Here is a 14,660-nt window from a genome sequence, read left to right as displayed (position 1 = left end):
AAAGTGGGCTCTTTGACTGAGCTGTGGCTGTCCCCATCCCTGATACATTGGTCCCTATGATGTTCGGCCCCCTGCCTGTTTCCTGGCACTTCATCCTCTCAAAGGTATCCAGTACTGCCCAGACTGTTCCTGGAATTCCAGTAGTCCTTTCAAACCTTTTGAAGGCAGAGCACCTCCAGACCCAATACTATTCCTTTGAACACAGCTCTGGAGAAGGGTTTTCTGGTTCCATCAGAGGTTTAAAAAAAGATTAAAAGATTGCATTCCACTGCATACTTTCCTAGGAATGAGGCTCATGGAACATAGCAAGATTTACTTCCAAGTAAGCACACATAAGATCGCACTGCACACTTGTTAGAAAAAGTGTCTGGCATAAAATGTGTGTCACGGTAACACAAAGTGCATGCAGTAGCACAGGAGTGCCATTACACAAATGCAGATGGTACAACCATTGGAATGAATGGCTTTATCACTGCACAACTGCATTCATGCAGTTCAGGCTTTTGGGCAACAGTGCTTTTGGGCAACTGCATGCACGTTGTGGTACACATGTGGGACTCTGCAGCATGGCAGCTAGTATGTTTTGCTCAAAACCAACCCCATTTTCAGATAAATTGATAGGACTGTTCATACTGTGATCCCCGCTCCCCCATAGCCCCAAGTGAAAAGAAAATATTGGAGGTGACATTTGCAGGAGCTTTTTCTTTTGGAGGAGAATTACTTCCATTTATCAGTGAGCCCCTTCCTGAGCAAATTAAGATACATTTCACTAACAGAAAGACCCTGGACTAAACCAGATCCCTTGTGGGGTTGTGCCGGCCTAGTCCTTAGGCATTCCTTTGACTCCAAGGAGGCATTCCTTTTAGCCACCAAGGAGGCAGGCACAAATGACCTCTCAAAGACCCTGGTTTAGCCCAGGGGGCTACAGAGCCAGATGCAACAGGACTTGCCAACAGGCTACTTGAGAACCTGAGTCCTCAGCTTTCCCATTCCCAGCTCCATTTCTGCAGTGAGTCACCAAGAAAACCAGGCACCAAGAGTTTGAGAGAATTTAGTGTTCCCCTGCACCGGCCATGACACACTAGTAATGAGTCAGTTAACTAAGCATCAGGACTCTGAAGTTTACTCCTTGCCTTAGCAAACACAATTCTTCCCTATTGCAATGAAATTCTGCTAACTTTATCTGCAAAAGCTCATCAAGAGCCAGGTGCAGAAGGCATGGTAAAGACTAAATGTTAATTATTATAATGGATATAAACACTGATCTTTTAGCTAGCCTAGCAAATGAACACAATCAATGCAGTTTATTTATTGTTAAATTTATATACCACCTTTCATTAAAAACAATCCCAAGACAGTTTACAAAAGTTAAAAAACATAATAAAAATTGTGAATAGAATGCAACCTTCTGTAAATGCTAAGCCAATGTGCCAGATCAGGTGCAGATATCTCCCCCCGCCACCCCGTGTGCATTACTTTTTGCTTTATTTTCATGAATATACAGAAGAGACAACCCAGATACAAAGTCAGCAAACTATCAGAATATAGAAACAAACCTCAGTGAGAGACCTTTTTATCTGGAAAAAACAGACCCAGTAATTAACAAACATAACCAACCCACTTTACATGAAATATATACTTTCTTTTTTCTTTTTTTTACAAGAGTATGTCATTAGCTTCTTGACTTCAAAACAGATAGTGCTGCATAGATAGTCCTGCTTTCAAGGCAAGGACTAGGTTACCTGTCTGAACTGCTCCCCTTCTCTGCATGATTAGGCTCCCAGTCTTGACACTCACCTACCAGCCTTTTTTCCTTCCATCCACAGCAGATGCAACAAGGAAGTATTGCAAATAACAGACAGCCATTCTGGCCTATGAGAGCTCTTGTTCCTGAATTAACCAACCAATCCATGTGACAGAGTGGGTGGTACCTCTTGCAACCACCAGGTTTGCAGGCTTCAACTGTGTGTCTGTCCCAGGTGAGGAAGTTTGCAGAGCAACATGGAGACAGGTGAGGGGACGCGGGGGGGGGGGGGGGGCAGGGAGGCGTAGACTATTATTTACAACTCTCTGGGGGCTTCTTCTCCCTTTTCTCTCTCTTAGCTATCTATGGATTGTTTTGTGTTAGTTCAGGAAAAACTGTCAGCTTTGACAAGGGGGTAGTAAAGTAAGAGAAGTTTTACCTGCAGAGGGAAGCCTGCAATTTAATGCAGGTGTGCATAGGAGCCTGGACCTGTCCAAGGTGCTGAAAATTCCTGCTCCTTTCACAAAAGAGAAACAATACAAGGAGTAGGTGGTAGAGGAAAGTTGCCTGCAAGTGGCCTCGTGTCAGAGTGGGGCATGCTCCATATCTTGTCCTCTCCCACAGATGATTGTAAATTCCCCGCCCCGCCCCCATGCCTCTAATGGAAGAGATGACATCACTTATTTATTAAGGTCAGGTCACTCTGCAAGCAGGCTGCACTCCAGCTAATGTGCAAAGAGACTGCCTAAGAGGTTTGACGGGGAGGGGGGAGAGGAGGGAGAGGACAGGGCTTGCGTATCACTGGTGCTGAATAGCCTGGAAAATCCCCCCTCTCCTCCCCCTTTGTGATTGCGTAGCAGAAGGGAAGCGCTCTCCAGGGCTTTCCAGAGCTCTCAAGCTTCTCAGAATAGTCCCATCAATGAATTCTGCCAGGCTGAAGCAAGAGGTCCCCTTTATAGGACACAGCAGCTCTTAAGCATTGCTACAGAGAATATTGACAACAATATAGTCAGAGCGAAAACTTTGGATTTTTACATTGGCTAAAGTTCTATGGAATCTGAAGCATATGGAGTGGGTAGTGTAATGTGCACAGAGTTTGCAGCAGAGTGCCCATAACGTGCAAGGCTATTTACAAGACTGCAGAATAAATTTTAGATTTAAATGCAGATGACATTAAACTGAGACAATAAACTTGCTTGATTCTGTTCTCAGTATTCTTCCAGTGTGGAGTAATTCTATTGGACATGGTAGAGTTGAGGTAATTTTCTAAAACTCAGTTGAACAGATATGAATCCAGAATCATAGTAGTGAACTTGCTGAAATTAGGGATACATTATTACTTGATTGTGGATATCTACACAGCAGGTTATTTTGGTGAATCTCTCTGACTGTTGTTCCTTATGATCCGTTTTCTTCTGTCTACACATCAAAGTTATGCTTTGGTAACTGGACTGTCCCCAGGAGATGTGTGGAAAGGATTTGCTTGTTATTCATATTCCTAAATCATTTTCTTTAAAGTAATATCCTGGAAAGAATGCAGAGTTATGCATTTTATTATAGGGAAACTTAATTGCATAATCTAAGCATAATCTATTTCCCCATGTCAAAATCATCAGGAGAACGCATAGCCTCCCTAAATGCCTGCCTGGAAGCAGTGATGGGCTGGATGAGGGATAACAAACTGAGACTGAACCCAAATAAGACAGAGGCACTTATTGTGCAGGGATGGAACTCAAGAGACAATTTTGATCTGCCAGTTCTGGATGGGGTCACACTTCCCCAAAAGGAACAAGTACGCAGTCTGGGAGTCCTGCTGGATCCAAACCTCTCCCTGATGTCTCAAGTTGAGGCAGTGGCCAGAAGTATTTTCTATCAGCTTCAGCTGATATGCCAGCTGTCTCCGTTTCTTGAGATAAACAACCTCAGAACAGTAGCACATATTCTGGTATCCTCCAGACTTGACTATGCAGTGTTCTATATTTGGGGCTGCCTTTGTACATAATCTGGAAACTGCAGTAGGTACAGAATGTGGCAGCCAGGTTGGTCTCCAGGTCATCTCAAAGAGACCATATTACTCCTATATTAACTACACCAGCTACCAATAAGTCTCCAGGCAAAATACAAGGTGCTGGTTATAACCTATAAAGCCCTAAACAGCTTAGGCCCAGGATATTTATGAGGACATCTTCTTCACTATGAGCCCTACCTATTGCCCACTGAGATAATCCAAAGAGGTTCCTCTGCAGTTGCCACCAGCTTGTTTGGTGCCCACACAGGGACGGGCCTTCTCTGTTGCCATCCCAAGACTCTGGAATGTACTCCCTGCTGAAATAAGGGCCTCCCAATCTATGACAACTTTTAAAAAGTATTTAAAAGCAGATATATTCACTCAAGCTTTTTAACTAGACATGTGGTATTAAATTATTTTAGAGTTTTAATTTCTGTTTTATGTTGCTGTAAGCCACCCAGAGATGGATGTTTGGGGCAGTGCACAAATATAATAAATAGATAAATATTACTCATGTATGTAATTTGTTCTTATATTGGACTCTATTCATATTGCTGTTACTAAATTGGAATCTAATGATTATTGCTGCCTTAGAATTTTCCATTTTGATTTAGAATAAAAACCAACCAAAATTCATCACTGTTACGTCTCATTGATTGCAAAGGAAGAGTATTGTATTCTTTCTAGCAGTCCTGTATGTTTTGTTGATTAGAAGTTTGCCCCAGTGGGGATCCTGGAGAGCAGGGGTGTCAGACTCAATTGGGAGGTGGGCCGGATTTGATTCCAATACACCTCTAGGGGGCTACATCCACCTCACGCCGCTGCCTTCTTGTACCCACATTGTGCCGCTGCTGCCTTTCGCACCTGCCTTGCGCTGCCATCTTCTCGCACCCACTTCGCGTCCACTCCTTATTGCACGTGCCTTCCTCTTCACTCACTCACTCATCTCCTTCCCCTTCACTCACTTATGCAGGGGAAAGTGCCTCTCACCACCTTCTGTCTTCATCTTCCTCCTCCTCCCTCTTTCTCTCATTCCATTCTTTCCTTTCTTCCCCCTCCCCCTCCACTCAATTAGGGGAAGGCACCTCTCCCTGCCTTCTGTTTCTGTCCTCCACCTCCTCCTCCCTCTTTCAGTCTCTTCCTTTCTTCCTCCCTGCTCCCCTCTTTCCCCCTCCATCGCCTTCCTGTCTTCCTTCTGCCCCTCTTTCGCCGGCATCCACTTTCTTCTGTCTGTCTTCCTCTTCCTCCCTCTTTCTCACACTCTCGTCCTTTCTTCTTCCTCCCTCACCCCCCACTCACTCCTGCCTCAATCCTCCCCATACTGAAGAGCCACAAAGATGCTTGGGGAAGAGCCGTGTTGATGGCCTGGGAGGAAGGAGAAATTCTTCCTTCCAAGTGCAGGGTGGGTGAAGAGAGGAATGCTGCCAGTGGCATCTATAGCAGCAGGAAGGAAGAAACAAACAAACAAACAAAACAAAACAAATGAACAGGTTAGCCAGCCAACCACAGCAAGTGGGGAGCAATGTCACTGCTTCTGTGTGCGGCAGGTTGGGGGGAAGGAAAAGCGGTGGCCAGGGTTGATACGCAGCTGCTTGGGGGCTGTAAAAAGAAGCTCCATGGGCCAGATCCAGCCCACAGGCTAACAGTTTAACAGCCCTGCTGTAGAGAGTGTGGGGGATGGAGTCAGAAAGAAAAGGGAGGGAAAGGAGAAGGATAAAATGGAGTTGTTTCTGAAATAAAGCCTTAGTTAAACAAACATAAGATTGCTTTAGATTTATGAGGGAAGCAGCTATAAAATATTTGGTGATGAGATTTTGAACCACCTATGCATGTGAGCCTGCAAAGCTTGTGAAGGTTCCGCATCTGCTTTTCAATGCAAAACTGAGCATACATTCCTGAACTGCTGCATTCTACTATTGCTGCTGCTGATTATTTCTCTAGCTTCCAGACCCATACAACTACTCCTCTAAATTTATTAGATATTTTGCCTCCAAAGTTGCTGCATTGCATCTTCTTTTTAAAAAGAATGTAGCATTTAACTAGGATGCATCCTGCAAGGCTAATTTTTGGATTATCAAATTGGCCATTGCTGAAAGCCCTGTATTCACTTCGTTTGACACCAGCAGGCACCCTCTTTTAACCACGGATGCTTCTGAATATGGTCAATATCTTGACCCAGCAAAAAGGGGACAGGGAAATTACAGTTGCCTTTGCTTCCAGAGTACTTACTGCATCTGAGAAGATGTATTTTTTCACTGAAAAATAACCTCTAGCTCATTTCTGGGCAGTGAAGCACTACATGTGGGGCAGAAAATTAACTTTACAGTCAGACCACAAACCCCTTTCTACTGTATTTACTACTTGAGGACAGGGTCCAGAGACCCCAAGAATAGCCAAATGGATCACCAGACTTATGGACTTTGATTTCCAGGTGGAATATCTGCCAGGTCTTCAGAATACAACTACAGATTGTTTATCTCGACTTCCACTTCCAGGCCAAGAGGAGATCATAGAAGAAGAAGATGAAAGAGTAGTAATTGTGTAAATAGCTTCATCCACTCATGGAGTGATCATATCTTCTGAATGGAAAGCAGCCATCAGTGCTGATCAAGTGCATACTAAACTTAAACCTTACATAACTAATGGATGGCCATGCAAAAACAAGGTACCTGAACGTCTTCAACCATATATGCATGTAGCAAGTGAGCTGTTCCTTCTCAATGAGCTGGTGCTGAGGACTGAGCATTTGGTGGTGCCAACCTTCCTACAAGCAAAAATGATCAAAATTGCCCACGAAGGTCACCTGGTCATGAGCTTGACTAAAAGGCAAATCAGAGAAAGTTTCTGGTGGCCAGGTGTGGACAAACACATTTGAAGATGTAATCAGATACTGTATGACTTGTGCTGTGTGTGACAAATTGCAGAAGACTTTTGCCACCCACTTGACTCCAGTAGAGTATCCCAAAGGTCCCTGTGGAAAACTTGCTCTGGATATAACAGGGCCTTTTAATAATCAACGCACAAAACAAAGATTTGTTATAGTAATGGTGGGTTACTATTCCAGGTGGCCAGAAGTTTCATTTACTGACAACATTTCTACGAACTAGGTGATCCAATTCATTGCTGCAGTTTTTGTGAGAGAAGGTCTTCCTAAAGAACTAGTGACTGTCAATGGGACACAGCTTACCTTATTTGAAATGGAGCAATATTTACATCACCGTGGGATAAAAACACAAGACTATTTCTTTGTACCATCCTCAAGGGAATGGCTTAGTGGAAAGAATGAACAGATTAGTGAAATAACAGTTACAACTGAATAATAAGCAGCAACAACCCTAAAACCTCTATTTGCTCATCAAATGACTCCTAATTCTATGACAAGAAAAACACCTTTCTAACTGCTGAGAGGACAGAAAGCTACCACAATGGCAACAACTGATAGGGCTTTCCATGCTATCTCACTCTGAAAATACAGAGATTCGTGATCAGGTAAGGGAAAAAAAACAAAAAACAAAGTGTATGAGGATCAGAAACAGGGTACAAAACAGTGAACATTTCAGATGGGGAACTTTGAGTGCGGCTGCCTTATAAAGTGATAAAGAAATGTTCCTAATCATCCCTGGACTAAAACATATGTTATGATGGAAGGAAATGGAACTTTTCAAGACTTTCAAGCATGCATATTATGAGAAAAGAGGGAAGAGAGTCTGACCTCACAAGATGAATTGTAAAGGAATTTGATCTTGCCTCCATGTTTTACCTTAAAACATTAAAGTGAGGGGCAATCATCTGTACCAGAAAACAAATCACTAACAGCTCCTATGCCAGAGAGCACAAGAATTAGGAGAAATGTGTGAGACAGAAAACCAAAACTTCAAGACTTTGTCACCAAATTTTAGTAAATTCCGTTCTGTTTGTTATAAAGGGGAGGGATGTGCTGTATTCTGTCTAGCAGTCCTTGATGTTTTGTTGATTAGAAGTTTATCCCAGTGAGGATCCTGTAGAGAGTGTGAGGGGTGTCAGAAAGAAAAGGGAAGGAAAGGAGGAGAAAATGGAGTTGTTTCTGGAATAAAGTCTTAGTTAAACGAACATAAGATTCCTTTGTATTTATGAGGGAAGCAGCTATAAAACAAAGAGTTAAACTCTAAAAAGTGTTGTGTTTTTTATGAATCCATGCCTTTAGTTTTTGGCACTATTCAGTCAAAATGTGTTAAAATATTCCCGATGTGTGGTGCTTTTTCATTGCCTGGAATATCATTTCCAAATCAAATAGGGAGGATAGAGAGCAATGGTTCCCTGTTCATATTTGAGTCCTTCTCATCTGTAAAACAACATGCAAGCACTTCAGTTTGCCATTGATCCATAATAAACTAAATGTAGACTGGCCTTCTAGTGCATTCTAGTGCACAACAAGGATTTAGTTCTGGATTCTTCTGAGCAGGCCTGTAGTGGCACTCTTTGGACAGGACTTCTGGGTGGAAGTCTGGTCCTCCACCATGGGGGGTTACTGCCAAAATGGCCCACTGGGGCAGGGTTTTTTGGGGGGGGACACTGAGGACCAAGTGCAGGCTGGCCTTGCCTGTGGCCAGCCTGCAGCCACCTGCCTGCCCCAGCATGTACCCAGCTGCAGTATGCCTGCCCTGAGTGCTACTCAGCCAAGTTGTGCTCTCTCTGACTTGGAAGCAGCCAAGTGACTCAGCTGACTAGTGTTTGGGGTGCACGCTGGCTGGAGCAGGCAGGCAGCTACGTGCCTGCCTCCAAATATGCCACACCTCACCCCTTCCTGTTCTGGTGCATGCTGCTTCCGGCAGGCAGATGTCCTTAGCAACAGCAGCAGTGCACTTTTCATGGAGGTGATCAAGTTGGAGCTGCAAGAGGATGTGGGCAGCAGAGGCAGCAGTAGCGAGGCTTGGGTGGCTGGCAGGCTCCCCAGGTGGCAAGATGAGTCACTGAGCCAGCTTGGAGGTGGGCAAGCCAGAGCTGAAAGAGGGTGGTGGTGGTGGCAGAGGCAGAGGCAGTGGCAGCGGACAACTAAAACAATGAGTATGACCTACTTCTGTTTTTAAAATCCCACGTGTTTAAAATCCTGTATGTGTAATGGTGTGTGACTGTGTGTGCGCGCCTGCATGCAGGAGGATGAGGCTTATCTTGTGGCGACACAGCAGGGGCCCTCCAAAAAGGTCTTTAGGTCCAGGCTCCAAAATTACCGAGGTGTACCTCTGCAGGTGTATATCCAGTCATTTCACAGAAGCCAATAAAATGAGATTGAAAATGCCAGGCCATAAACCTGTGTATCCCTGAAATCAATGTATATGTTCACTGAAATCAACATAGATGTTGTGGGCTTCCATGAGACATCTGGTTGACCATTGAAGGACTAGATAGTCCTTGGACCTGATCCAGCAAGGCTCTTATGTTCTTATGTTTTCCGTTGTTCTGAATGAACAGTTGCTGCACAGCAGCACATTGTGTCTCTGGAAAGGATGTGATCCATTTTTCTTCAGCTCTAATTTTCTCCATGTTGAAAGATCATCTTCATTCATTGCAAAATAATATTTTTTACTGCTCTTTGTTCTATGTAAATTTCATGACACACTTAATGGTCCCACCATTTTGTAAATTTCTGTGCATAATTTCAACAATTCCCAACATCTTTATTGTCAGCAGTGAAAAAATGTATCCACCATCCACCATATTCTTTAAGATTGTAAATATGAAGTGTCTTGGCTCTAAGGCTGCTGAATCATACGTCTCTGTCACTTAAAACAGGGGACCCAATGAGAGTTGTGTGGTAGGTGATACTCGTTATGCTATTCTTACAGTAACTAAATTTGTTTTTAATTGCATTTTCTCACCTAGAGCCATCTGAGTTATGTGGTATGACATTTTAATAAATAAAATAAAATAATAAAATACTAGAATGAAAGCAGAGGGAAGGCTAGTGATAGATTCTCTTACCAAGAGGGCATAAAATTGTTGTTACATCACAAACTTGGAAAAATACACAGTGCATTCCTATGCATGTTTACTCAGAAGTAAGTCACACTGATTTCAGTAGGATGTACTTCTTAGTAAGTGTTTGCAGAATTACAGTCCTTAATCTGATTTTAAAAACTTTATTATTTAACTTGATAATTATCTGTATTATTCTTCATACAGCACATCTGTTTGGAAGTGAAAGAGCCAGAATTTGAACCCATGAGAGACAAGATGTTTCCATTGGATACAGCATTTTAGGCACAGGAATATTTTCTCAAGGACAAACCTCAATGATAACAACAATAAAATGAGTCCACATGAGATAATACTATGATTCACCAGAATATGTCCAACATCTGTTTCCGTTGTTGGGAAGCAACCTAAGGGGCCAAAATGTAACAAATTAGCCTAACTCTCCTGAAGGGTTGGGCTTCCCCACTACCCAGAACACAGAGTGTTTAACCAGATCATCTATAAACATCACCCAAGAGTGAGAATTCCTCCATGAACAGCCAGCATCCAGTCCTGCCATGGCGCAAGCTCCTGATTCGTTTTCGAAGGAAATTATTTACCCCTCTCACTCTCGGGGTTCCAGCAGTGACATCAGCACTGCTCACCGCCTTCTGCTGAGCAAACAGAACCGGCTGATGAATGGGAACCACCAAGGCATCCGCACCTCATCCCCCATGGGAAGAGTTATCCTCATTAACTCACCCATTGAAGGTACTGTTGTTGGGAGGAAAATGGGAGTTCATAGTGCATAAATGCAGGGGCCTAGCTATAGTTGAACAAGTGGGGACAAATGTCCTTGGGCCCATGGGGGAAGGGCACTGGCTGGGAAATAGCCTGCTTTTCACTCTCAGCTCATGCCTTCCTGATTCATTGGCAAGCTGCTGGCTCCTGATTAGAGTGTGGGCCATGCATGATATTATTTGTATAGGAGCGAGAGAAAGGGCATGCTGAGAATGTTTTGTTTTTCACCATGTCCATATGGTTATTCTGCAACAAAGACATGGTAGGTGGGTGGGGAAGAAGGGGGCGGGGACCCAAGGGCCCTCTTCACTTCTTGTGCCCATCTTCACTTCACTTGGACCTTGCTATGCCCCTGCATAAATGGCATGATTCCTGTTCATGTTTCTACCTAGACTTCTGTTATGATTTGCCATCCTTCACGTATGGTGAAAACTTGTCAACAGCTTTTCTTCCTGCAGCTTGCCTTCCAAGTGTATGGCTAATCCACCTTCCATCTTGAGGGATGGCTGTGGGAAGCCCAACCACTGGTACATTTCAACAGTCATAGGGAGCCTCCCTAAAAATAGGCTTGATTTAGGAAGAGGTTATCATTTCAAGCTAATTTCCTTCATGGGAAAGTAAAGTGCCCTTTGAAGCTGAGGTTGATGTGCTCTTCCTTTTTACCCAATTCTACACAAGCATCACTAGGGTTGGTTGAAAAGCATTCTGCCTTCTCAGCATTGACAGGTACCTTTCATTTTATACTGGAGGGTTTGTTTTCCCAGAGCATCACCAAGAAATACCTTTTGACTGGAAGCTCTCAGCAAAGCTCTCCTTATGCTGACTAGGAGCAAGAAGCTGCCATCTGTTACCAGCTGGTACCTCTTTATTTTTGAGCATCTTTCTTCAGCTGTAGTGTCTTCACTCTTGCCTTTTCTGACCTTTTGACTCAGGCTATAAATATGCCCCGAGGTTATTGTAAACCAAGGGTCTTTCTTCTGGATTTAGAAGCTGCAAGGTAAATGATGTCCTTTGCCCTCCACATATTGTTGAACAGAAGGGGGGTCTCAGCATGATTCTGAGTGGGTTGGCTGTATCATTTCGTAAAGACTTAGAGCCATGGCTTTAAACCCTACTTATGTTCTTCTTTTTGCAAGAGCACTTGCAGACTGTTAGGAAGAAGGAGTTGTGAAACAGAAGTCAATTCTATTCTTGATGTGACATATATTGTCCAGCCCTGCCAGTTTTACATTCCAATATTGTAAAAATAAAATGTAAATATGCCAACAGATAACTAAGTCCTGTCACTAGAAAGTATTATGGTAATTAGCATCACATGGTTGTAAAGTGTCTAATTCCAGGAAGTAAAGATTGCCTTATTGTGTTTATCATGTTTATCACTTGGCAAGAATCTGGATTATTGTGGCCATTGCAGGGAATGCATTAGGGCTGTGGAAGGGTTTGATGCAAAAAATCCTGAGGTAATAGGGGGAAGGGATACAAGATTTCTGTTGTTTTGTGTAGCATTCTGTGGACAAAGACTTTCCGTAGCAACTTTTCACCCATGTCCAAGTTCTGCTAAATTTCCCATCTCAGGAAAACTACCTAGTGGCAGCCTTTTGCTTGCCTTGATGAAACGGTTCTGCACTTTTATGCAAATGGTGTAGAACCCTGGAGAGCTGTCAATCATAAGAATCAGAGTGACAGTTAAAATTAAGTTGGTTGGGGATTGGGTCTAGTTAGGTACAGTCTCAAGGTCAAGGTGTATGGAGACTCAAAGTAAAAAAAAAAAAAAGCCAGTCTAAAATAAAGGCTGGGTGGAAATACAGTTCTGGGAAGGAACTGGGTTCAAGTTCACAAAGCTTTATGTATTGTGTATTAAGTAACCAAGTTCTGTGAGAAATAAAAACAACTTCGTAACCAAGCAAGGTCTCAGCCCTACTGAACAGCAATGCAAACAAACAAACCTGACATCAACTTAATAAATATTACACTTGTTTTGTTCTTAAAAACATCCTGACTGAGTGATTTCTGTGAAGCCCTCCTCACGTCTGCCAAGCCATATTTTCAGTCTAAAGAAACTAAGTAGCATCCAAGGTGAAAACAAACTAAAAACAAACTTAAAACTCCCCAGTCTCAGGCCCAGCACCACGTTGCCCCCTAAGTGAACCACAGCTAAATGGAGATCTCTGCAATGATGGCATTTTCTGCTCTAGGGCCAAGTTAGACATGATATGGGAAATCCTGTTAATGGATCTTAAAAGAATGTTAATAGCAGCCAAGGGTCTGGGTGCCTGATTCAGTTTAGAACCTTGACACTAGGGAAGGAGTATCTCCAGGTAGATCCCAGGCCTAGTATCTCCAGGTAGAAATGGCAGAGACTCCTGCTTGAAACCTTAGAGCTGCTGCCAGTCAGAGTAAATAATACTGAGATAAATTGACCAATGATCTGATTGCCTGTGTCACAGTGGCAGTAGGTGAGAAGGCATGCCCTCAATTCTCGCTTGTGGTTTTCCCAGAGGCATATGGTGGGCCACTGTGTGATCCAGAATGCTGGACTAGATTGATAGATCCAACAGGGCTTTTCTTATGTTCCACTGAATGGTCTGAATCAGTATAGGGCAGCTTTATATGTTGATTATGCCTGTGCAAAAATTCTGCTCCCAATGCTCAAAGCCAAATAATCCACACAGCACTGCTCACCTTTGTACATTGCTGTGCTTTCCCAAGTGCCAGTAAGGCTGTTTAAAGAGAAACAGAACCTTATTGAGCCCCACTGATGTCTGGCAAGAAGCACTGGGGCTGGGGCTCCAATTCTCTTTAAGGCACTGGGGAAAGCATAGCAGTGTGTGGAAGAGATCAGTGGGAATAGTTGTCACCTCCATGCAGTGCCAGGGAGGCTGTGTGGATTATTCAGTTTCAGGTATTCAGAGCTGAATTTTTGCACAGGCCTAATGTTCTTGTGGATTAGCTGTGTGGGAAGATTTTTAATCCCTTTTCCCATGCCATTTTCCCAATTGAAATGGCTCTCGCCTTAGTTGCTATACACCCCAGAGGACAAAATATGCTTGTACCATACGGATGCCTGTAAATGTGGCACTATAGTGCAAATAGCAGCTTCAGAAGTATAAATCTTAACTCTTTCTAGGGGTGTGCATGGACCAATTTTAGCAGTTTGGTTTGAATTTGGACTAAATTTGAACTGAACTGCTGGTCCACGAACCAGTTCAGTCAAACCAACTGGCTGATCTGGTCTGTTTGACCGAACCAGTTCAAACCAGTTTGATGATCCAAGGGGCTATGCTTGTAAAGGGGAATCCGGTGAGGAGTCCCTTTTACAAGCAAAGGGGAATACTAGCTTTAATAAGGCTTCTAAAGGGTTGCGGGGGCGGGGCGGTGAGGGGGCACCTTTAAAAGTAGATAGAAGGTGGTCATGCAAATGGCCTCTGCTCATTTGCATGACCACCATTTGGAGGCCAGGTCAGTTTTGGAACCACGCCACACCACATGGGGGGCTACTGGGGGATGTGCCGGACCAATAAACACCTTCCATTTACTTTTAAAGGTGCCCTCTCACTGCCCACACCCCAGCTGACCCATAGAAGCCTTATTAAAGCCAGGATTTCCCTTTGCTTGTAAAGGGGAATCTTCACCAGATTTCCCTTTACATGTATAGCCCCTCAGACTGTTGAACTGGTCAGCCAGGAATCGGGCTTGTTTCAGTTCAATTGTGGACTGGCCTGCTTCTCCTGGAGGCCAGTCCAGTTCACAATCAGACCATCAAACCAGTCCGGTTTGTGGCAGACCGGTTCGCATTCCAATGGTTTGTGCACAACCCTAAATCTTTCCATTATCGCAGGGAAACTATCTGGTTGCCTTTTGTTTGCCCCAGTAATGTATTCCATTGTTTACTTTTGGTATCAGATTCTTAATTATCCTAGACCAAAAAGTAAATGGCACAGGGGAAAGAGTTTTTAAAAACAGTAATAAAGCCTCCCCAGACGCAGTGTGATCACTCCTCCTGGACATATATTTCACTCACCAAGGATAAGGGGAATATTGTCATGAGAACAAGACAATGGGCTGGTTCCAAAAATGTCTTACTGGCCCACATGATTAGAAAGCGGATGTGCCAAGAGCACCCATTGGGATGTTTTTTTTCTGTGGACATCCCAATATACTCCTGGCATGTCCCTT

At 43.6% G+C, this 14,660-nt stretch overlaps 1 protein-coding gene across 1 annotated transcript in view; it reads left to right on the top strand.

The window, feature by feature from the left end:
* Positions 1-1,981: 1,981 nt before the first annotated feature.
* Positions 1,982-14,660, top strand: part of PDZD7 (PDZ domain containing 7) — a 58,792-nt gene continuing 46,113 nt past the window's right edge. Inside the window, exons 1-2 of the mRNA XM_053306595.1 lie at positions 1,982-2,011; positions 9,912-10,454. Of these exons, the coding sequence (XP_053162570.1) occupies positions 10,262-10,454 (193 nt within the window). The 5' untranslated portion in view covers positions 1,982-2,011; positions 9,912-10,261. The remainder of the gene's footprint in view (positions 2,012-9,911; positions 10,455-14,660) is intronic.

This window comes from Hemicordylus capensis, chromosome 3 (assembly GCF_027244095.1).
Source record: "Hemicordylus capensis ecotype Gifberg chromosome 3, rHemCap1.1.pri, whole genome shotgun sequence".
Classification (NCBI taxonomy): domain Eukaryota; kingdom Metazoa; phylum Chordata; class Lepidosauria; order Squamata; family Cordylidae; genus Hemicordylus; species Hemicordylus capensis.
The sequence above is the reverse complement of the archived record's forward strand: the minus strand, read 5'-3'. Positions and strand labels throughout refer to the sequence as shown.